Source organism: Symphalangus syndactylus, chromosome 24, assembly GCF_028878055.3.
Source record: "Symphalangus syndactylus isolate Jambi chromosome 24, NHGRI_mSymSyn1-v2.1_pri, whole genome shotgun sequence".
NCBI lineage: Eukaryota > Metazoa > Chordata > Mammalia > Primates > Hylobatidae > Symphalangus > Symphalangus syndactylus.
In genome coordinates, this window is record NC_072446.2 from 66,528,204 (window position 1) to 66,552,908 (window position 24,705).

Genomic DNA, 24,705 nt, shown 5'->3' on the forward strand with positions numbered 1-24,705 from the left:
GAAGAAAGGAGTGGAAAAGGCACAGCATCATTTATCACAGTAAGTACAGCGTAGACACCTATTTTTTAATGTAAAAGGAATGATGCTGCTATTTTAACCATCTCCCTACTCCCCCCACCCGCCTAATATTTTTTCATTATTCTAACCTATGGAGCAGAACGTTTTCCACAAAATATTATTAAAGAAGATGGCTCATAAATATTCATCCCAGAGGTACCACCCAGATTTATTATGATATTAAAGATGGAATTAAAATGTGTGCTTGAGATTCTGTTCAATGCCAAGCATCAAAGAAAAGTTGTAGAAACGTGTGGCCTTCTGTTAGATTTGCACAAGTGATGATGAAGGAGAAGCTATTTAGAGTTTTGAAGGAGGCATCCCTAAGATAACCTCAGCAATAAAGCAATAAAATAATAGGGGTATTCCTTCTTCACTCTCCATAATCTCTTAATGTTGATGGATCCACACTGTTAGATCCCTGATGGCCACTGTGATCGTTGCACTGTTTTAAAAGTATGCTAACAATAAGTATTGAGAAAAATTGTTTTTCTTGGAATTGAGAAGACACTTTGCAAAAAAGCTTCTTTTAGGTTTTCATTAAGTTTTCAAAGGCATTTCCTGCCCAAGAGGCTACACAGATGGTTATTTTACTTCATAGAAAATAACTTAGTCATTCGATAGCTAGTGACTACCTCTTCTTTGAAGAGCAACTGAACAAAGCCTGAAAAGAAATTAGTCAGGACTGGTGGAAAAGTCTTATGCTTAAATAGCTTTTAAAGTATAAATGGATAAATGAAAAAGGGCAGGTTACTTCTTGCTTGGGAGAATGAGAGAACTTTTCGGAAATGGCATTTTTGGAAGTTGCTTTTCAAGACTTAATAGAACATTATTATGTAATGTGGCTAGAAAAGATGTGTACTATGTGTATGTGAACAAAGAATAGTGATAAATTCATATTGACTAAAATGAGTAGGCATGTTGCGGGCAGAAAATGAATGCTGTTATCACTAATTTCAACATTCTTCTTTAGGTAGTAGACAGGAATTCTGCATTTACAAGCAGAATGGTAATATGATTGCAGGTGTCATTTGGGAAGATTAATCTCTGTGTAAAAGGGATTTGGAGGGCAAAGAAATTGAACAGCAAGTTTAAAATTCTGAACGTTGAGTTATAAGGAAGGATAAGAAAGTTTCCAAGACACGACAGAATTCATAAGTTTTATGAACAGATTGGGTGCTGGAGGAAATGAGATGAAGCAGAAAAAGATGGCCACAAGGTTTAGCACTGGTTATGGACTATTAAAATATGTGGGGAGGACAGATGGAGAAAGAGTCTCTATTTTTTTTAATTAATCACATACAAAATGTGCACATGGCCACCTTTTTAACTATTGACAATCTGAGGGGGAGAGTCAGACCTTCGGGAAAGAAAGGTAAAGGCTAGAATTATAGATTTGAGAATTAGATGGAAAGAAGTAGAAATCAAAGGCATGTGATTGAAAGAAACAGCTACAGGAAACATGATTCTTCAAATAAAGACAGTGAAAGATAGATTTCTTCCCCTTTTTGAATTGCTTTCCAGGAAGCTCACTGCTAAATTTGAAACTCGGTTGCAGAATAGTTCCTTAGTTTCAGTTTTGTGATAAAATGATTCTCTTGTGTCGCATCTTTAAAATTTCTGCTCCTCTTTAAGGCTTAGGGTTGAGGAGTTTGTATACTACTTTTGGAATACTACATATTTCATGGGTTCCAAGATGTATGTATTTTTCACATTTTAACATCTCTGAAATTGGGATGTGCCTTGACAATCACTGGATGGTGTATCACAGTTTAATTGGCAGTGTGTTTCATTCTGTGTGGCATATAAAATAATGGTATGTGGTATATAAAATAATGGTATGTGGTATATAAAATAATGGTATATGCTATAATCAATAATGCCTTCAATTTGATGAAAGATAGTACTTTCTGATGTGTTTCCCTATCTTGGTAACCTGGCTCTTTTTCCATGAAGACTTTTATCCCCCCAAAATGTGAAGAGCAACTTATTTAGGAAAAGAGAAGTATAGTACTCTCTTTTCCATCAGTCAGGGAGGGGAGTATTCCATCAGTTAGGAATGGGGTATTCCATCAGTCAGTAATGGGAGTTGAATATCTTTTCTGGGCTGAAAGAAAGAATAAAGGTAAGAATTGAGACTCAAGTGCCCCGGCTCCCAAATCAGAACAAAAAGTTCTGACGGTGGAAGAAGCAAGATGTAGTAGAAACCCAGATAGTCTTGGGGCCAGTATAAAGCTTGCTTGCTTCTTGCTTTTTGGGGCATTGCTCTGGAACATTTCAAGCCTCCTGGATTTAGAAGCCTCTGTGGTATTGAAACTACATGGCCCTAGTAGCTGACAAATGACCAAAGGAGTGTTTTGATGGATGGACCTGAGACAGCACCTTTGGTTCCTGCACAGCCCCCAAAGACCTGGAAGTTCTGCATATCCCAGAAGAATGCTGGAATAAACTGATAACAGAATGAGGACTTGGCTGAGCAGGGACTTTGAACCACTGAGGTGGAAAGGCCCACTTTGCAAAGCTGCAGTAGAGTGCAGTTAGGACCTGTCCAACAATGGGGAAACCAGATGCTCCTACCGATTGCCAGGTGGACACATGAGCTTCCCTCACACCCAGATGCCATCTGGGGAAAAAGGCAAGATCTCCTGAATGGGGAGGGATCTCTAACAGGGGATTTGACTCTCAAGTAACTAAACATGTCCCTGAAATTTTTTTTTTTTTTTTAAACTGGAAGACACTGAGTTACTTTAATTGGCAACTAATTTTTCTTCATAATAAGGGATAATGCAAGGCTTGAGTGCAATATGAACTTACAATAGCAGGTAACACATGTTTTTGTTGCACATTTGAGTTGTGTGTACATTTTAATCCTACTACAATGGATTAATGGTATGAAGTCCCAAATACTAAAAGTAACCTGGATTAAAGAAAAAAAAACTGGTTCCACATATAACACTGGAAAATATAAATGCTTATGGTGGCCTAGGAGGATGAAAAGCCAGAGAAGAAATAAGAAAAATGGAAAAACTAGTAGTACCTCTCCAAAGCAGAAACAAGAGGAGGCAAGTGATGAATTCAGTCAAGTGTTACAGAATGGTGAGCTTAGTTGAGCTCTTGGGTTTGATTTGATTTAATGATGAGAAGCCATTCAGAATCTTTGAAAACTGGCAATCCAAATGTGGTGATATTTTATTAACCATAATTTTTCATGAGATGTTAGTGCCAAAAGATCTGTAGTCTAACTCCACTGTTTTACAGATAAGGAAACTAAGAACAAGAGATATTTTACAGAATCCACTTCAAATCATAAACAGGAGAAAAACAAGTCTATTACATCTGAAGTCAACTAGAATCTGCACGTTTTGCATCATTTGGGTGAAAAACATGTTGAGGGTAAAAAGCCCCCTTTGATAATAACGATGATATCATGCATATGAAAAAGGCAAAACATTTGCTAGAATGTGTGTTGGGAGCAAATACTCTGACGAGTGTTATGTGTGTTTTAATTTTTTATTAGAGAAGTTGGAAGTTTAATTTCAATATTGATGGTATCATCATTTTCTCCGCTTTGTTCAGAGGAACACACAGAATCAATTTTTACAAGCATATACAACAATTCACTTGGTGCTGTGCCCTAAAATCAGTCATCTGATTAGTTCTAGACTACCGGGTTTCCATGCGCTCCTCTTGGCTTTGGTGGCATAGCTCAATTCCCAGCGGAATACTTTTTCATGCACTGTCTGCAACTCAACTACAGCAGGCTTAAAGACCATGCAGATTAACACTGTAGCAAATTGTTCTGATATTTAACAGACATAAAAAGGTCATCTCCTGATATGAAATTCTGAAAATCTGCATAAATATTTTTGTGTAAAATTAAATTAGTTATGTATTTTTTTCAAACTAGAACTTGAAGTATCAAGAATGCCCACATAATTCATATACACATATATATAGAGTTTTTCATTATGCTAAAAGTCTTGATAGTCAAATTATATTCTGTGCCATACATTTATTTAACCAGTATTTATTTGGCATTAGGTTAACTGTGTATGGATTAGTCTTTATTGGTGCTTGTGTATCATGCAAACATAGTTCTAGTATTCCTGTTTACTAATCTTGTCATGTGGCAATACTTAGATGATTTTGCTCTCTAACAGTGTGAATTAAAGAGTATAAATACTTTATACATGGTCACATTTACAAACGTTTGCCAATAACCACTTCACAATCTTTATGGTGTGAATTGTAATATCTGGAATCTGCAGAAACAATTCCTATAAAGCAATGTCAGATGTAAACTTTCTTAAATGTGCCTAACACAGTTCTCCTTTGAGTAATGATGAGTTTTGGCACACATACACTGCTCTATTTTTCTATTGTTCTAATAATTTCCACAACTTTTACAGGAAATTAGCCTCTGATGGCATGGTAGAGACATGGCACTTACTGATGAGGTAACTTAGATGTAGAAAAATTTTGCAAAATTATTTGTCTAGCAGACCACCACTTCTGCTAATAAATTTGTAGACAGTTTTCTTTTCCTAGTGCATGCACTTGCTATGAAATTGCTAATGCACTGTTTTTTGTTTTTTGTTTTTGATTTTGTTTTTTTTTGCTGCAGTTCAGACATGTCCTAAGGCATCACAAAGGAGAGTTGTTAACACCAAGCTCATTTACTTGTGATGGTATTTTATAGCAAACATGTTTAAGTTGTATTATCAATGGTTGAACTCTGCCTTACTGGAATAGGAAATTTTTGTGGATTTGTAGCTACTTTTGTTTGGCCAAGGAAATGCAATACTCAAGCTGTTAAATAGAAGTCAGTCAGACATTCCAAGTCTCTCTGGTTTCAGATATCATCTTGTTTACACATATAGGAAACAAAATAAACAGCTTTCATCCATGGAGTTTGTGTTCAGAGGTTTGTGAGTGAATCTTTTGATGCTTTGTGGGTTTGCTGCTTCAGTTTGCATTTTGGAGTTTCATACTACTGTTGCTGGTCTGCGGTCCATCTCGGCTTCCAATTTCACCATCTGCTGCATCTCCTTCGCCTATAACATCAGAAACATGGCCTTACGTGTGTTGAAATCCTTATCTGAAGGCACTTAACAACCTGGCCTCTCTTCTCCCATAAATATGATCCTGTCGCCACATCCTTGCTACTCAAAATATGGTCCATGTGCAAGCAGCATCAGCATTGCCTGGGACCTTCTTAGAAACGTAGAATCTTGGAGTCTACCCCAGATCTATTGAATCAGTTAAAATCTTCATTTTAACAAGATCTCCAGGAAGTTTTTATACACATTAAATTTTGGGAACTGGTTTACACAGTGCCAGGAGAACCACTTGAGAAGAGGGTAGACCATTTGCTTTATCTTTAGACTATACCACAAACTGTTTGATTTAGTTTCCACAGATTGACACATTGCTTTGACTGTGCGTAGATAATTTTATCACATTTAGAATAAGTATTGCTTATGTACAACTTATTTCCTAAATAGCCTGAAATTTAGTTAAAAGTAATTCCCTAAAAATCTAATTGGTGGAGAAGTTCAGGTGAGAGCACATTACACTGGATTGGCTGGAGTCTTCTGTAAATGGAATGTTACAGGAACATGCAGGCTTTCAGGAATCTTATTGTGCAAACTCTGTCCCTGTGGGCTCTTACTTCTCTAGGGTACTTTTTATGGACTACCAGGAAGTAAGCAATGGTGAATTCAACCTCACGAGTTCAGATTGTCACTAAGAAAACCAGCTAATTCGAGAAGAGGAAAGGGGATATGATGGGGGCAGTGTCTGGTGAGAAATACTTGCTTGGAAACATAGGAAAAAATCATATAGTACATTTCAACTTTTATTATCCAACTAGTAGCCTGGATGCTTTTGCCCAACCCAATGCACGTATCTTTCGAGGAATGAGGATTTGCCCATTTCTTTTTGTTAGTGACATGCTGCTTTGAAATAAAGGACATTTGAAAATAGAAACATGGACCTATGAAGATATAAATCGGATGAAGATTCTGAAGTGCCCTGATGTTACTATTTATGTCTACTTAGATATTCCAACTAAATAGAAGGTCACTGGGAAGGGGTTTGGTCAGCTCTGTAGATTATATGAGAAGCATCTTCCAAATGAATTCTTGTGACAAAATTAATTTAACCCACAGACTATACTGTGATTTCCTTCTTCTTCTTACTTTTATATTTTGGCGTTAAGTTTCATTTTGGTGAGGATGGATATAATATCACCAAATAATTAAATCTTTCTGTGTAAATTTGGGATGGGTGGTTCCCTCTGCCCAGATATTTTTTATGCCTAAAGTATAGTAATACTCTAATCGAGAAATGAAGAAATGGAGAAAAATATACAAACATGAAACTATGACACAAACAGTATTCATAAGGGATGACAGTGAAACATTGTCAGCACTGGAAATTAAATACTTCCATGTTCAGTAAATAGTAGCAAATGATTCTCTGTGTTTCTCCCCCTTTAGCTTCTGAAGAAAGTATTGACCATGGCATAGAAGGAAGAATCATAGGACATTACAAGACTATTCCAACAGCTAAGTTCTTGTGTGAGTTGGGTGACCATTCATTCTCCTTTGCCTGAGGCAATTCCAGTTTATGCCTGTAGTCCTAGATATTATGAACAGAGCTGCCTTTCACTCTCAAAACTATCCTGGTATGGACAATAAATTACATGATCACCTTACTTATGAGGAGTGATTAGGGTCTTTGGAGGATGGGACTTAGCAGAGAGCATGACAAGAGTCATCGTGTAATGTTTCTACATGCAGAGCACAGCTCCATCATTAAAAACCACCAACCAACTTTTAGCAGGTGCTTTAAAAATTAATTGGAGTCATATTAACATTTGTGAGTGATCTGACTCTGTGATCCTGTCTTAGCTCTGGTCAGTCCAAATGACAGCTGCACATCATTGTTCTGGTTATGTCTTTATTACCATGATCTGTTTCCTAGATCTGCAATAGAAAATACAGGCTCAAATACCCTCAGAAGTAATTCTCTAAAGACTTTGGGCATTTTGGCATGAATATGACATCAGAAATCCAAGCATGGAATAGTCAAACTTTTAAATCCAAACCCTTCAGATATTAGTTATGACCAGATGTGACTCATAAATGGAGACTGCACAGAGAATACGGACGTAGTCGAGGAGGAAAGCAACGTCTTGCTTATCAGAGTTTCGGTCCTACCTTGCGTTTGGGACACTGCATGACAGGATTTCAAAAGCTGTTTGTACAAAAATAGTAATGTCAAAATTGAGTCATACATACAAAACAAAGAAAATAAATGAATATTGAAGTGAATTTGAAAAATGAATGCAAAACCATATACAGAAAAGCAAAAAGCTAAGGATAAAACATGTACACACCCCTCAGTGACAAACTTTCCCCTAGTTGATCTCAACAGAAAATAAAGAAACAAAACAAACAACCAACGCCTGTCATCCCCAGACTGTGCCTCTCTTCCCTGGCAGTAAGTGGAGAACTTGGCCTTTAAGCAAAACCTTTTACCTCTCTTTATTAAATGATAGGATTGATGATAAAAATCAATTTTTGAGACTCGAGTGTGTGACAGTAATGGAGTCGTTAATGCTTGAAATGGTACATGTCAAGACAGATGAGATATACTGTGTAGCTGGGAAGTCTATGAAAAAACTCAAGTAGGAAAAACATCCCCAACCTTCAGAGTGTTAAGTGAATAGTTGGCTGACCAAGTAGGCAAGGACATAAAGTGGCTTACAAATAACCTAGAAGGTGAGGATCCAGAATCAGGACCAAAACATACTGATGCCTGGTTTGTTTCTGCCAGTGCCCCCAACACTGGTTTAGCTAATGGACTGAATCCATTCCAGGCCTTGCTTTGGAAGGGGAGATTTGGGACACTGATTAGGAGTAGGGTCACAGGAAAACAGAAAGAAACCTTTGAGGGAAATACTATGGGAGAATGTTTACATTTATCTCTGGCTTAGAAAAAATGTCTTGGGGTTTAACAATTATTTAGAAGATTGTTGTAGAAGTCTGCATTGTCTGGAGACAGAGAACTGTTCTTGCTGATGAAATGTTTACCTGGTTATGAAGGGAGCTATACTATATAGTTCCAGACCTTGCCTTTTTATGAGGAAAGAAATGAAGTCACTGTATCTTTTGCACTGTGCCCATGACAGTGTTGTACCATACAGAGTAACTGTGAATTGAGAGCTTTCTCACCCTTAAATGCCAAAAAATGTATAACTAGAAAGATCTGGGATTGAATTTGCAATTGAACAGGCCATATTTCTAAAGCAAAGCTTAACACAGAAACTCAAGTCCAAATTCGTTGCTTGCCAGAAGCATCAGTATGATATCTTGAATGTCTTTTCCTTGAATCTCATTAAATCTTTATCAGGTCTCAAGCCTTTTCATGTTCTATGCTTTCCCAAGCTTTTGTGACTCAAAGTGTCAGTCGTGGGTGGTAGACCTTAAAAGACATTATTTGAATTTCTGGAACAAAAAGCCAGCACCCTCCCAGTACAATCTAATCAATACAGCTATCACTAATCTAGCAGTTTAATGCAAGAACTCTGGTGTGGCTTGAATTAGCCACGTATTAGGATAAAAACTCAAAGTGATTTTTGAAAATTATGTACTTCGGCTCCAAAACTAGCGACACAAGATGACTGTATTCTCTAGCATACACCACTATTGTAGTGATGAGTAATTCTGAGCACATTTACATTCTTTAGTCAAACTTGTTGCTAAGCAACACAATTTCCAAGTAGTTTCTTAATTTAGGTAACTAACACATAACTGTGCCTTACCTTTCACTGTGCCCTTCTTCTAGGGAGAATTTTTTAAAACCTTCTCCAAGGCATCCTTATCCCTACCCATTGTTGAATCACTGAAGTGACTTCTAAAGCTTTGGAGATGGTGGCTTTATCCTTATTCATATTCCCACATTTCCCCCAGGAGCACTTTTTGAGAAGTGCTTTAAGAACAAAAACATAAGCTAGGTAACTTGTACCAGAATGTGATGTGTTTATGAGTTGGTCAAATGAATTGTACCTATGGGACAATAACCATATATTGTCCCCTTGGAGTGGACTTCCTTATGAATAGAAGCACTTAGCTGAAAAGGAAATGGGAAACGTAACTAGGAAGTATGTTGATGAATAAAATTTCTGTCCACCAAAAAGTAAAGAATCTGAAACTGGAAGTCAGATTTATCTGTTACCCAATTGCCATACAAAAAAATGATTTATTTTGTTTTTTGTTTTTTTTTTAACTTTCTCAAAGATACCTTTTAGTAAAATTCCTACTTAAGTATTCTTCAAGGGGAGTCATTTACTCTGGAAAAAAGTATTCCTTAAATAGGATTGTTTTATAGATGGGAGAAAACAGGAAGGAATAATGTGGCACAAGTACATATTTCATCAAAACCTCTCTGTTTCTAAATTGAATTACCTAGGAATAATAACTTCTATACCAACTACGCCTAAAGAATAACATTTGAACTGAGAAAGTCTGAAATGTAAATGATAACTGAGGGTCTTGTTGCCACAGGAACTAGAGGGATTTCCATCAAATTAAAGGTTACTGTAGAAGGCTGATGGGCTGTAGCCCATTTGGAAAGGTCCCCACCCGTACCATGCACCAGATAAAAATACATTTATCTTGGTGCTGGTATATGCCCATTGGCCTAACTAAACAGTTGGTGTTTGGGTAACTCCTTTTTATTATTATTTTTTTTTGAGATGGAGTCACTCTGTCGCTCTGGCTGGAGTGCAGTGGTGCGATCTCGGCTTACTGCAACCTCCGCCTCCTGGGTTCAAGTGATTTTCCTGCTTCAGCCTACGAGTAGCTGGGACTACAGGTGCGTGCCACCAGACCTGGCTAATTTTTGTATTTTTAGTAGAGACGGGGCTTCACCATGTTGGCCAGGATGGTCTCAATCTCCTGACCTCCTGATCCACCCTCCTCGGCCTCTCAAAGTGCTGGGATTACTGGCATGAGCCCAGTGCGCCCGGCCTGGATAACTCTTTATTTGTGTATATTTCTTTATTTAGTGTCTTGTCTTGCAGGGAAAAAGCACCAAGACTATGGTATCCACTCATATTCAGTGATTTGTAGAGCGATGGGGGCTCATGACTTTAGATACCACCTGTAAGCCCCAGGGAGGTTTTTAAACTTCATTTTCAGATTGAGTTTGAAAATAGGTGGTTTCTCTCATTTGCTTTTAAACATCATATCCCTTGCCTATAGTTTGCAAATTATAAAACTCTAAATGAAAATGGAGAAATATTTTGTAATCTCTTTTTTTCATCCTCTCACTTTTAGTAATTTCATTCTTAGAATCCCCATAATCCCCATAATTTATCCAAATATTCTTTTTTTTGGCACAGCCAAATTCTGCTCCTGCTCCAAAAACTGGTACTTTCTTTTCTTTTTGGATATAATGAAGAAAATATAGTAATGGGCAACAAATTCTTCTATCTACCTTTCAATTACAATATACAAGCCACTGGTCACTGTGGGCCATGGCGTGTGTATCCCAAAGCTGGCCAGCTGCCTGCATGTTTTTACGTATTTTAGGTAAAATACCTGCTCATTCTGTTTCTCTAGGAATTCTAGATGTTCAAGCTGGACTTTTTTCAACTGATCCATTTCTTTGGACTGCTTCATTGCGAGCTGCAAAAAAAAAAAAAAAACTTCTGATAAACTTTGGGTTACAATCTTAAAACAGCGATGAGAAATGACTTGTAACTTTATAATTTAAGTGAAAGAGATAATAATTTTTTAAGAAATCATCTCAAAATTTGGAGAGTTTAAACTCATAATTCTTTCTGGGAAGATCTTTCCTGCTAAAATCTTAAAAAATAATAGAGGACTTATGCATGAGTAAACCTGGCTTCATTTTCTGCACAAAACGGTGCCAAATCATTACCTTAAAGATTTTAGTGAGAAATTATTTTAGCTTTCAAGGAGCAGAGAAGCTGGAATGTTTAATGTACAGAAAAATCAAATTAAGCAAATTAGCTAGAGGTCTGGTGGCTAACATGAGTTATTGTTTATAGTTTTTTTAAGAATGCCAAAAATATAATAAAATACTTACTCTTTTTCTTTCTTCCAGAAACTTTTTAGTGTTGCTGCTGTTTAACTCCCTGACTCGCCTAAAAGCAGTGGGCACAAATAATGGTTGGTATGACATTGAATGAAATTAATATTATATCAAATAATAAAGAGCTATATTCCATCAAATTCTCTGGATGGAATTATTGCTTTATTTTTCTAATTTTTATGGCAGTATTTTCAAACATACAATGTCCAGAGAAGAATATTTTAAAAATCTGTGTATGTATCCCTCAGATTAACTGATATTAATGTTTTGCCATGTTTATCTCACGTTTTTAAAGGCAATAAACAGTTCCAGATGTAATTAAAGCCCCATTTGTATTCTTCCTGATTCAGTCTTCCTTCTTCCTCTCTCCCCAGAGGTTACCGCTATTGTGAATTTGGTGTGGATCTTCTCAGCCATGCTTTAATATTTTAAACCACATATAGATGCGCCCATGTGTAATATAAGAGCTTCTCAAACTTTCCTGTGCATACCAATCACCTGGAGAGATGATAAAAACCACAGACTGTTGTGCCTTCACCTTAGTGACTTTGATCCAGTGGGCCTGGGGTGGGAGGTCTGAAGTTCTAATAAGCTCCCAGGTGATGCTGATGTTGCTGGCCGGGCGCAGTGGTATCGTTTCGTGTGTTTTCTAAATGTACCCATAGAGTAACATAGTCTGGGTTTGTTCCCATAGCTTACCACTTAGTCTTATGTTTTAGAGATACACCTATGTTCCAAACCACTTCATTATTTTCATTTGCTGTATGGATTTTTCAATTTATGAACAGACTACACTATTTCCTCATTGCCATTAACAAAAATTAGGTTATTTTCAAACAATGCTACAACGATCGGGTGCGTGGGCCCTGTAATACCTGACACAATAAGTGTCTGTTGAATAAACGGATGAGTGGATGAAGTATGGTGCATATCTTCTTGTGCACACTGGCAAAGGCTGCTGTAGGGTGTATACTCAGACTTGCCACTTGGCAGGGTACGAACAGGCTCCTCCTTACTCCAATCCAGTTGTCCCCAACTGCATTTCCATCTGCAGTGTCTGGGTGTTACTCTTTCCTCATATCTTTGCCCACTCTTAGTACTATCAGACTTTCCGTCAGTTGGATGCTCCTATGGAATGGCATTGCTCATTGTTTTAACTTGCATTTCCCTGACTGCTGGTGAGGTAGAGTGTTTTTCATGAGTGAAAAGACCTATAACTTCTTGAACTTCTGTAATAATTGTCAGTCTGTTCAGGTTTTCTCCATTTTCAGTTTTGGATATTTATATTTTTCAAAGCAATTCTCCACTCCATCTAACGTTTCAAATTTATTGGTAGTTTTTTTCAATAGTAGACTTAGTTTTTCAAAGCGTTTTTCTCTGTAGTTAATTCCCCTTTTCATTCCTAACATCACTAATTCGTGCTTTCTCTCTCTTCTTTAGTCTTGGAGAAAGTTAACTGATTTATTATTCTTTTCAAATAAGCTGTTGTTTTTCTGAATGTTCTCTATTGCATTTTGTTTTCTATTTCAGTATTTTTTGCTTTTTAAATTTATTTCTTTCCAACAGAGATCTTTGGGTTCACTCTGTTTTTCCAACTTCATATTCTCTTTGAGTGGTTAGCTCATTAATTTTCACATCTTTTAAAAAATATATGCATCTAGGCTATACTTTTCACTCCAAATATCACTTTACCCTCTACACATTGATAAATAGGGCTTACATTGTCATTCAGTTATAAATATTGGGTAATTTCTGTTAAAATGTCTTCTTTGATCTAAAAATGTAAGTATGATTTTCAGTTTCTATATATCTTTCTTAGTGCTATGACAAATTTTTAAATTTTATTTCTCCTTAGTTTGATAAAGTGGATACAAACATACACACAGTATGGGTTTAGAATATAACTATCACGTGGTATAGAAAAATTATTTTTTAAAAAACAGCCAATTTGTAGATATTTTGGAACCACGTACCACTGGATACAAACTTATAAGAGATAGCAGAGTAGGGTGACGATACTTAGCCAAAAATTTATAGTACTTGGGTGATGGACAACCTAAATGCCCTGACTTGATCACTGGGCATTGTATACATGTAAAGTTTTCTCATGTACCCCCATACAGCCACACAAATAAAAATAGAAAGTTACAATAAATAAGTACACTTTTCAAAATAAGATAAATTTTAAGAACCTTGCTAATTAAGTTAGCAGTAACTCCAAATTGAAGATAATTTGACCTCAACTGAGCTAAAGTCTACTTTGTAACATATTTGAAAAAGATGGTAAAAAGCTATTAATTGGCACATTTGTCATGGTTAATTCTATATTTCACTTTGGACAGTCTAAAACAGTTCAAATTAATGAGGTTTTATCATGGCTGGAATATTTGGTGTTTTCAAGCTGAAGAAGGTGTCATTTCCATGTATATATGAGGCCCTTAAACAAAGTTGCTTATCTGAGAATAACATCCAGAGAATGACATTTTTTCTTTTCTTTTCTTTTTTTTTTTTTTTTTGAGATGAAGTTTTGCTCTGTCAGCCAGGCTGGAGTGCAATGGCAGGATCTCGGCTCACTGCAACCTCCGCCCCTGGGGTTCAAGTGATTCTCCTGCCTCAGCCTCCTGAGTAGCTGGGATTACAGGCAGGCACCACTATGCCCAGCTACTTTTTTTGTATTTTTAGTAGAGGTGAGGTTTCACCATGTTGGTCAAGCTGGTCCCGAGCTCCTGACCTCAGGTAATCTGCCTACCTCGGCCTCCCAAAGTGCTGGGATTACAGGTGTGAGCCACTGTACCTGGCTCATAAAACAACTTTTCTCTGTTGGACTTTGGCCAAAAGGCCACCTTCTTGCTGGGTATTATTCCCCCAAAAGAAGGAACCCCACTGTCCCTAACTGCTGGTGGTGTAACCCAGGCTCTTGGTTATGGAGCTGACAGCGTTTGTATTCTCAGAGGTTTCCTGAGGTGGATGATGGGCAGCACAGGTGATCGCTGGGAATTAAGTGCCTATCCCTTGGGTAACACGACTATTGACAGCTCCTCAGATCCCCTTTACCAGCTGTGTCTAAAGGGCTTGCACCTGGCACCTTCTATGGAGGTCACACAAAGCCTACCCCCAGTCTCAGGCAGCCAATGACTGCCTAATATGGAAACACAAAAGCCAGGTACTCTTGCTTAAAAGAGGGACAAATCTGTGGTGCAATTTTTTTATTTGAGGTTACAGGGACCCTAGGTGAGACCACATCCTTTCTTAGAGCCTGCCCTGGGCCTTCCTGCTTCCTTACTCCCTTTCTCTGAAGGTCCCTTCCTCAGTGAATCACAAGCACCTCAATTCCTGCCTTGATCTGCTTCCAGAAAACTCACCTAACATAAGGACAAATGAGACAAACGGGATGTGGGCTTTAAAGATGATCCCATGTGAAGGACTACTGAAGAAGACCACCCTCCTGACTGTTGCTGCTATTCAGAACCAGCCCATCCAGAATGGACTGATACCTGAGCAAGGGAGAGGCTTGCAGAATGACCTAATGGAACCTGGGAAGGATGCTTCAGAATTATATTGATTATAGGCTGGGTGCAGTGGCTCACGCCTATAATCCCAGCACTTTGGGAGGCTGAGGCGGGCAGATCACTTGAGGTCAAGAGTTCAAGACCAGTCCGGCCAACATGGTGAAACCCCATCTCTCCTAAAAATACAAAAATTAGCCAGGTGTGGTGGTGCATGCCTGTAATCCCAGCTACTAGGGAGGCTCAGGCAGGAGAATCACTCGAACCCAGGACGTGGAGGTTGCAGTGAGCTGAGATTGTGCCACTGCACTCTAGCGTGGGTGATAAAGCAAGCCTCCATCTCAAAACAAACAAGCAAAAAGTAAATGAATAAAATAAAAAAATTATATTATTATGTCATATTTTACGCAACTTTGTTTGTAAAGCAGCACATATATATTGAATGTAAACTAATTTTACTGGTGGTAGTAAGCAACTAGAAAATGTGGACAATTGTTCTACAGTGATAATAACAAATCTCCATTGCAGTTATAATAGCAGAATTCCTAGCCAAAAGCCACAAGTGTTTTTCTGTCTCAGTTGTGTGTGTGTGTACACACGTAAAGAAAGTTGAGACTGTGTCCTCAGGTCAATGCCATATTCCGGCAGTGAGTACTCTCAGACTTACCTTTCCCGTTCTGCTTTATTCTTGATAGATTTATCTTGGCTGATGGCTTTGCTATTTTCCATAGAAATCTTAGCCTGGTGTGCTCGCATTTCTTTGCTTTCCCTATGTATTAAAAACAAGAAAACAAACAGGGAGGGGGGATGGAGAGTTTGTGTTTAATGGGTAGAGAGATTCACCTGGGGAAAATGAGAAAGTTCTGGAGCTGGGTGGTAGTGACGGGTACACAACAATGTGAATGTACTTAATGCCATGCACTTAATGGTTACAAGAGTAAAGTTTACATGTTATATATATAGACATAATTTAAACATGGAAAAAACCCAAAAATACTTCTGTTTATAGCAATGTGACTAGGCTCACTCCTCTCACTCTTGTTTTTTTTTTTTTCTGTTATTGAGCTCATCGACTTCTGTATTTTGGAAAAAGGAGGGAAGGGACCCCAGGCTATGTGAATGCTGACCCTTGAGGGGCAGTGGCCACCTAGTGGTGAAGTGACAGTGATGGCCTGTGATGAGGAGACAGTATTTTTGCCCATAAATATAAAGATCTCAGTTTTGCTTCATATTGTTTGGGATCAGATGGGCTGGAAGAGAGAAAATGTTCTAACCATCACAAACAGCCTTCCTGTTTCTATCAGCCACAGGAATGAAAGGGACTAAATGGTTTCAAGTAAGCACAGGGAATAGCAAAAAAGTAGGTTTGCAGGTGACCAACCACTGTATGTGTGAATGCATGTGTATGCATGACACACGTGTTTATTTATGTGTGAATTAAAGGAATAAAACTTAAAATGCTACACAGTATATGATTACAAAAATCTTTTTCTATAACCTACGGAGATCTATTGAAAGCACTGCCTGGAAACCAGCATCCAAGCAGTCAGATTACCGAGGCACTGCTATTTGCTCTGCATCCAAGGAGATGGGCAATACTGAAGTGGAGAGTTGCTCACTCAGCTATCCTAGAGCCACTCCAGCAGGAACATGTATAGAAACTCTGGACCCAAGAAGATCACTCTCAGATTTTACCATAACTTGTTAGGAAATTGACCTTTCTGTATTCATTCATTCAACAAACACCAATGACCAAATGTTGCTGACAAATGTCAAGAACGCAAAGATTTTTAACCAAGAATAATAGTTGTGATCATGAGGAAGAAACACAACCACCAGAGGTTTGAGGAAAAGCTAAAATACTGCTGTTGCTTTGAAAAGCGCTTCTGCCATGGATTTATTTTATTTATTTATTTTTTTTATTATACTTTAAGTTCTAGGGCACATGTGCACAAGATGCAGGATTGATACATAGGTATACATGTGCCATGTTGGTTTGCTGCACCCATCAACTCGTCATTTACATTAGGCATTTCTCCTAATGCTATCCCTCCCCCAGTCCCCCACCCTCCAAAAGGCCCCAGTGTGTGATGTTCCCTACCCTGTGTCCAAGTGTTCTCACTGTTCAATTCCCACCTATGAGTAAGAACATACGGTGTTTGGTTTTCTGTCCTTGTGATAGTTTGCTGAGAATGATGGTTTCCAGCTTCACTCATATCCCTGCAAAGGACATGAACTCATCCTTTTTTATGGCTGCATAGTATTCCATGTTGTATATGTGCCACATTTTTTTAATCCAGTCTATCATTGATGGACATATTTGGGTTGGTTCCAAGTCTTTGCTATTGTGAATAGTGCCACAATAAACATACGTGTGCATGTGTCTTTATAGTAGCATAGTTTATAATCATCTGGGCATATACCCAGTAATGGGATTGCTGGGTCAAATGGGATTTCTAGTTCTAGATCCTTGAGGAATCGCCACACTGTCTTCTACAATCGAACAAATTTACACTCCCACCAACAGTGTAAAAGCATTCCTATTTCTCCACATCCTCTCCAGCATCTGTTGTTTCCTCACTTTTTAATGATCGCCATTCTAACTGGCGTGAGATGGCATCTCTTGTGGTTTTGATTTGTATTTCTCTGATGACCAGTGATGATGAGCATTTTTTCATGTGTCTGTTGGCTGCATAAATGTCTTCTTTTGAGAAGTGTCTGTTCATATCCTTTGCCTGTTTTTTGATGGGGTTGTTTTTTTCTTGTAAATTTGTTTGAGTTCTTTGTAGATTCTGGATATTAGCCCTTTGTCAGATGGGTAGACTGCAAAAATTTTCTCCCATTCTGTGGGTTGCCTGTTCACTCTAATGGTAGTTTCTTTTGCCATGCAGAAGCTCTTTAGTTTAATTAGATCCCATTTGTCTGTTTTGGCTTTGGTGGTCATTGCTTTTTGTTTTAGTCATGAAGTCCTTGACCATGCCTATGTCCTGAATGGTACTGCCTAGGTTTTCTTCTAGGGCTTTTATGGTTTTAGGTCTAACATTTAAGTCTTTAATCCATCTTTAATTAATTTTTGTATAAGGTGTAAGGAAGGGATCCAGTTTCAGCTTTCTACATATGGCTAGCCAGTTTTCCCAGCACCATTTATTAAATAGGGAATCCTTTCCCCATTTTTTGTTTTTGTCAGGTTTGTCAAAGATCAGATGGTTGTAGACGTGTGGTGTTATTTCTGAGGGCTCTGTTCTGTTCCATTGGTCTATATCTCTGTTTTGGTACTAGTACCATGCTGTTTTGGTTACTGTAGCCTTGTAGTATAAAGTCGGGTAGCATGATGCCTCCAGCTTTGTTCTTTTTGCTTAGGATTGTCTTGGCAATGAGGGCTCCTTTTTGGTTCCATATGTTTTTTTCCAATTCCGTGAAGAAAGTCATTGGTAGCTTGCTGGGGATGGCATTGAATCTATAAATTACCTTGGGCAGTATGGCCATTTTCACGATATTGATTCTTCCTATCCATGAGCATGGAATGTTCTTCCATTTATTTGTGTCCTCTTTTATTTCATTGAGCGGTGGTTTGTAGTTCTCCTTGAAGAGGTCCTTCACATCTCTTGTAAGCTGAATTCCTAGGTATTTTATTCTCTTTGTAGCAAATGTGAATGGAAGCTCACTCATGATTTGGCTCTCTGTCTGTTACTGGTGTATAGGAATGCTTGTGATTTTTGCACATTGATTTTGTACCCTGAGACTTTGCTGAAGTTGCTTATCAGCTTAAGGAGATTTGGGGCTGAGATGATGGGGTTTTCTAAATATACAATCATGTGATGTGCAAACAGGGACAATTTGACTTCCTCTTTTCCTAAATGAATACCCTTTCTTTCTTTCTCTTGCCTGATTGCCCTGGCCAGTACTTCCAACACTATGTTGAATAGGAGTGGTGACAGAGGGCATCCTTGTCTTGTGCTGGTTTTCAAAGGGAATGCTTCCAGTTTTTGCCCATTCAGTATGACATTGGCTGTGGGTTTGTCATAAATAACTCTTATTAATTTGAGATACATTCCATCAATATCTAGTTTATTGAGAGTTTTTAGCATGAAGGCCTGTTGAATTTTGTCAGCGTTTTTTGCATCTATTGAGATAATCATGTGGTTTTTGTCATTGGTTCTGTTTATGTGATGGATTGCATTTATTGATTTGCATATGTTGAACCAGCCTTGCATCCCAGGGATGAAGCTGACTTGACCATGGTGGTTAAGCTTTCTGATGTGCTGCTGGATTTGGTTTGCCAGTATTTATCTTATTGAGGATTTTTGCATGGATGTTCATCAGGGATATTGGTCTAAAATTCTCTTTTTTTTGCTGTGTCTCTGCCAGGCTTTGGTATCAGGATGATGCTGGCCTCATAGAATGAGTTAGGGAGGATTCCCTCTTTTTCTGTGGATTGGAACAGTTTCAGAAGGAATGGTATCAGCTCCTCTTTGTACCTCTGGTAGAATTCGGCTGTGAGTCTGTCTGGTCCTGGACTTTTTTTGGTTGGTAGTCTATTAATTATTGCCTCAACTTCAGAGCCTGTTATTGGTCTATTCAGAGATTCAACTTCTTCCAGGTTTAGTCTCGGGAGGGTGTATGTGTCCAGGAATTTATCCATTTCTTCTAGATTTTCTAGTTTATTTGCATAGAGGTGTTTATAGTATTCTCTGATGGTAATTTGTATTTCTGTGGGATTGGTGGTGATATCCCCTTTATCATTTTTTTATTGCATCTATTTGATTCTTCTCTCTTTTCTTCTTTATTAGTCTCGCTAGCGGTCTATCAATTTTGTCGATCTTTTCAAAAAAACAGCTCCTGGATTCATTGATTTTTTTGAAGGGTTTTTTGTGTCTCTATCTCTTTCAGTTCTGCTCTGATCTTAGTTATTTCTTGCCTTCTGCTAGCTTTTGAATTTGTTTGCTCTTGCGTCTCTAGTTCTTTTAATTGTGACGTTAGGGTGTCGATTTTATATCTTTCCTGCTTTCTCTTTTGGGCATTTAGTGCTATAAGTTTCCCTCTACATGCTGCTTTAAATGTGTCTCAGAGATTCTGGTATGTTGTGTCTTTGTTCTCATTGGTTTCAAAGAACATCTTTATTTTTGCCTTCATTTCGTTATTTACCCAGTAGTCATTCAGGAGCAGGTTGTTCTGTTTCCATGTAGTTTTGCAGTTTTGTGTGAGTTTCTTAATCCTGAGTTCTAATTTGATTGCACTGTGGCCTGAGAGATAGTTTGTCATGATTTCTGTTCCTTTACATTTGCTGAGGAGTGCTTTACTTCCAATTATGTCATCAATTTTAGAATAAGTGCGATGCAGTGCTGAGAAGAATGTGTATTCTGTTGATTTGGGGTGGAGAGTCCTGTAGATGTCTATTAGGTCTGCATGGTGCAGAGCTGAGTTCAAGTCCTGGATATCTTATTAACCTTCTGTCTCATTCATCTGTCTAATATTGACAGTGGGGTGTTAAAGTCTCCCATTATTATTATGTGGGAGTCTAAGTCGCTTTGTAGGTCTCTAAGGACTTGCTTTATGAATCTGGGTGCTCCTGTATTGGGTGCATATATATTTAGGATAGTTAGCTCTTCTTGTTGAATTGATCCCTTTACCATTATGTAATGGCCTTCTTTGTCTCTTTTGATCTTTGTTGGTTTAAAGTCTGTTTTATCAGAAACTGGGATTGCAACCCCTGCTTTTTTTTGCTTTCCATTTGCTTGGTAGATCTTCCTCCATCTCTTTATTTTGAGCCTATGTGTGTCTCTGAATGTGAGATGGGTTTCCTGAATACAGCACACTGATGGGTCTTGACTGTTAATCCAGTTTGCCAGTCTGTGTCTTTTAATTGGGGCATTTAGCCTATTTACATTTAAGGTTAATATTGTTATATGTGAATTTGATCCTGTCATTATGATGTTAGCTGGTTATTTTGCCCATTAATTGATGCAGTTTCTTCCTAGCCTCGTTGGTCTTTACAATTTGGCATGTTTTTGCAGTGGCTGGTACCGGTTGTTTCTTTCCATGTTTAATGCTTCCTTCAAGAGCTCTTGTAAGGCAGGCCTAGTGGTGACAAAATCTCTCAGCATTTGCTTCTCTGTAAAGGATTTTATTTCTCCTTCACTTATGAAGCTTAGTTTGGCTGGATATGAAATTCTGGGTTGAAAATCCTTTCTTTAAGAATGTTGAATATTGGCCCCTACTCTCTTCTGGGTTGAATATCCTTTCTTTAAGAATGTTGAATATTGGCCCCTACTCTCTTCTGGCTTGAAGGCTTTCTGCCGAGAGGTCCGCTGTTAATCTGATAGGCTTCCCTTTGTGGGTAACCCGACCTTTCTCTCTGGCTGCCCTTAACATTTTTTCCATCATTTCAACCTTGGTGAATCTGACAATTATGTGTCTTGGGGTTGCTCTTCTCGAGGAGTATCTTTGCGGTGTTCTCTGTCTTTCCTGAATTTGAATGTTGGCTTGCCTTGCTAGGTTGGGGAAGTTCTCCTGGATGATATCCTGAAGAGTGTTTTCCAACTTGGTTCCATTCTCCCCATCACTTTCAGGTACACCAATCAAACACAGATTTGGTCTTTTCACATAGTCCCATATTTCTGGGGGGCTTTGTTCTTTTCTTTTTACTCTTTCTTCTCTAATCTTGTCTTCTCACTTTATTTCATTAATTTGATCTTCAATCACCAATACCCTTTCCTCCACTTGATCGAATCAGCTATTGAAGCTTGTGCATGTGTCATGAAGCTCTCGTGCCATGGTTTTCAGCTCCATCAGGTCATTTAAAGTCTTCTCTACACTGTTTATTCTAGTTATCCATTCATCTAACCTTTTTTCAAGGTTTTTAGCTTCCTTGCGATGGGTTCGAACGTGCTCCTTTAGCTCAGAGAAGTTTGTTATTACTGACCTTCTGAAGCCCACTTCTGTCAACTTGTCAAAGTCATTCTCCATCCAGCTTTGTTCCATTGCTGGTGAGGAGCTGTGATCCTTTGGAGGAGAAGAGGTGCTCTGGTTTTTAGAATTTTCAGCTTTTCTGCTCTGGTTTCTCCCCATCTTTGTGGTTTTATCTACCTTTGGTCTTTGATGTTGGTGACCTACAGATGGGGTTTTGGTGTAGATGACCTTTTTGTTGATGATGATGCTATTCCTTTCTATTTGTTAGTTTTCCTTCTACTAGTCAGGTCCCTCAGCTGCAGGTCTGTTGGAGTTTGCTGGAGGTCCACTCCAGACCCTGTTTGCCTGGGTATCACCAGCGGAGGCTGCAGAACAGCAAATATTGCTGCCTGATCCTTCCTGTGGCAGCCTCGTCCCAGAGGGGCACCCACTTATATGAAGTGTCTGTCAGCCCCTACTTGGTAGTGTCTCCCAGTTAGGCTTCACGGGGGTCAGGGACCCACTTGAAGAGGCAGTCTGCCCATTCTCAGAGCTCAAACGCCGTGCTGGGAGAACCACTGCTCTCTTCAGAGCTGTCAGACAGGGATGTTTAAGTCTGCAGAAGTTGTCTGCTGCCTTTGTTCAGCTATGCCCTGCCCACAGAGATGGTGTCTATAGAGGCAGTAGGCCTTGCTGAGCTGCAGTGGGCTCCACCAGTTTGAGCTTCCCGTCCACTTTGTTTACCTACTCAAGCCTCAGCAATGGTGGTCGCCCCTCCCCCAGCCAGGTTGCTGCCTCACAGTTCGATCTCAGACTGCTGCGCTAGCAGTGAGCCTGGCTACATGGGCGTGGGACCTGCCAAGCCAGGCACAGGAGAGAATTGCCTTGTCTGCCGGTTGCTAAGACCTTGGGAAAAGCACAGTATTTGGGCAGAAGTGTCCTGTTTTTCCAGATACTGTCTGTCACGGCTTCCCTTGGCTAGGAAAGGGAAATCCCCTGACCCCTTGTGCTTCCTGGGTGAGGCACCACCCCACCCTGTTTTGGCTTACCCTCCTTGGGCTGCACCCACTGTCCAACCAGTCCTAATGAGATGAACCAGGTACCTCAGTTGGGAATGCAGAAATCACCCATCTTCTGCATCGATCACACTGGGAGCTGCAGACTGGAGCTGTTCCTATTCGGCCATTTTGGAATGAAGCCCATGGATATATTTTTTAAAGTATTTTAGTAACTAGGTCATGATCTCTTCAAATGACTTCCTAAGCAATTCAAGAATTAGTATATTTTGTTTTTTCCTTTCAGATAATGCCTACTGTTGTGAGCTAATGTTTTTTTCTTTATTCAACAATGTAAAAGAAGATTAGACAAGTGCCGTGCTGTATTCTGTGAAGTATCTTTGAATAAGGGTAGGCACCTAAAATCTGGCATTGTAGCAATCATCAAAGGCAGAATGATGAACACACCTTTCTGCATAGTAAATCAAGAGCATTTCTAAGGAAAAAAGAAAAGACAACTTCTAATCCTATAGGACTAAATAGAATGCTTTAAAATGCATGGGGGTACAGCACATTATCCCACAGAAAATGGAGCATGGGAGACCTCATTTAGTTGCCTCAAATGAGAATTGGAAGCCACAGCAAAAACACTTTGTTCTTGTGGCAGTATCTGTCACTCCAAAGTAATGTTGGGAATTTGGACATGCAGCCAGATAATTTATGCAGCTGGCATTAAAAACATTTTTTGTTTGATTTATTTGTATAATGCTTCTATTTTCTACTCCTGTTGTGTCTCAATAGACCTTAACTGTGGCATACGGTAGACACTAAGTGAGAACCAAGCAAGCTGCAACTGAGCTATGATAAAAAGATGTAACAAACACCAGCCTTCTTCTGCTCAGGGATAAGTCCAGCAAATGGCTTGCAGTATTTCAAATGCAATATTCACTTTGCTGAAGTGGGCACAGGCCAAAATAAACTGATACTTTGCTGTTTCTTAATCAGGCCTATCTTTCCAAAATTCACAGAAGTCCTAACACTGTAAGGAAGGGAAATGGAGACTCTCTCCACAGGTAGCCATTAAATGATCAGAACCTGGTCACTCTAGGAGCTCAACTGATTGGTCTTTATCTCTCTGTGTGTCGTTTCTTCCTAAGAGAATCCAGATCATTCTCCAAAGGCCAGTTCCAGCCCTACCATTTTGAAAAGTCTCCATGACCACTCTGAAAAGGTAGAGCTCCTCTGAGCTGGATGCCTTTAGTGCCCATGACATTTTAAAATATGTGTCATATGCGACTTTGTTATCTGACTTAACTTTTCATATGGGTGTAGTATCTTGCCAACACCTGTAAGCCCTCTGATGGCAGGGACCATTTCTTTTTTCTTTTTTCTTTTTTTAAAATAGAGATGGGGTCTTGCTATGTCTTGAACTCCTGGGCTCAAGTAATCCTCCTGCCTTGGCCTCCCAAAGCACTGGGATTACAGGTGTGAGCCACTGCACCTGGCCCCTGGGGGCCATTTCTTATAGCTCATCTTGCTCATAATCAGCCATATGATGAGATATACAAAAGAGCTACATGTTGTATGTCAAATTGATTTCACTTATTACCTTGGCTCTCTTATATACACAAAATCAGCTTTTGTTTTTGAATATTAGATGTTTACTCTGGACATGGCAATTCCCCCACCTGTCATGGGACAGTTTCAGCTGCTGGGTTTGCTGCTCATGGGCATTGATGAGTAGCTTTTTCAGCAGCTCACACTGCTGGCTGAGGTGCAGGTCTCGGATTTCTTGCTCCTCAGCACTGTGGGTATTGATCATTTCTGACCATTCCTTCGTGTGCTGTGCTACAATCTCTTTGACCTGTTCGGAAAAAAGGGGACAGTGCCATTGTAATCCTCATAGGTCAGGTATGAACCCAAAAGCACAACATTATTCAAGTATTTCAGATTCCTCCCACCAACTTACTTGGTGAATCATGAGACACCTATAACCACCAAAAAATAATATGTATTAATCAATGGGAAGCAGGAAGTTATTGCTTATTAAAATAAATCAATTGCTTTGGCTCTGAATAGTTAACTGTGAACCCTTATTTTACTGCCTCACCTAGCAACATTCTATTTTGTTT

General features: G+C 38.9%; 1 protein-coding gene across 17 annotated transcripts in view; it reads right to left on the reverse strand.

Moving 5' to 3' along the window:
- Window positions 1–3,213: 3,213 nt before the first annotated feature.
- The window catches only part of PLCB4 (phospholipase C beta 4), a 413,770-nt gene continuing 392,278 nt past the window's right edge, over window positions 3,214–24,705 (reverse strand). For 14 of the 17 annotated variants that reach the window (XM_055266705.2, XM_055266699.2, XM_055266709.2 and 11 more), the window contains 6 exons: window positions 24,262–24,437; window positions 15,358–15,459; window positions 11,179–11,236; window positions 10,668–10,754; window positions 7,281–7,317; window positions 3,214–5,111 (listed from right to left, as the gene is read on the reverse strand). In XM_055266705.2, coding sequence (XP_055122680.1) covers window positions 5,023–5,111; window positions 7,281–7,317; window positions 10,668–10,754; window positions 11,179–11,236; window positions 15,358–15,459; window positions 24,262–24,437 — 549 coding nt within the window. In that variant the 3' untranslated portion in view covers window positions 3,214–5,022. The remainder of the gene's footprint in view (window positions 5,112–7,280; window positions 7,318–10,667; window positions 10,755–11,178; window positions 11,237–15,357; window positions 15,460–24,261; window positions 24,438–24,705) is intronic. The other 3 variants (XM_055266706.2, XM_055266708.2, XM_055266707.2) reach the window with 1 other exon arrangement.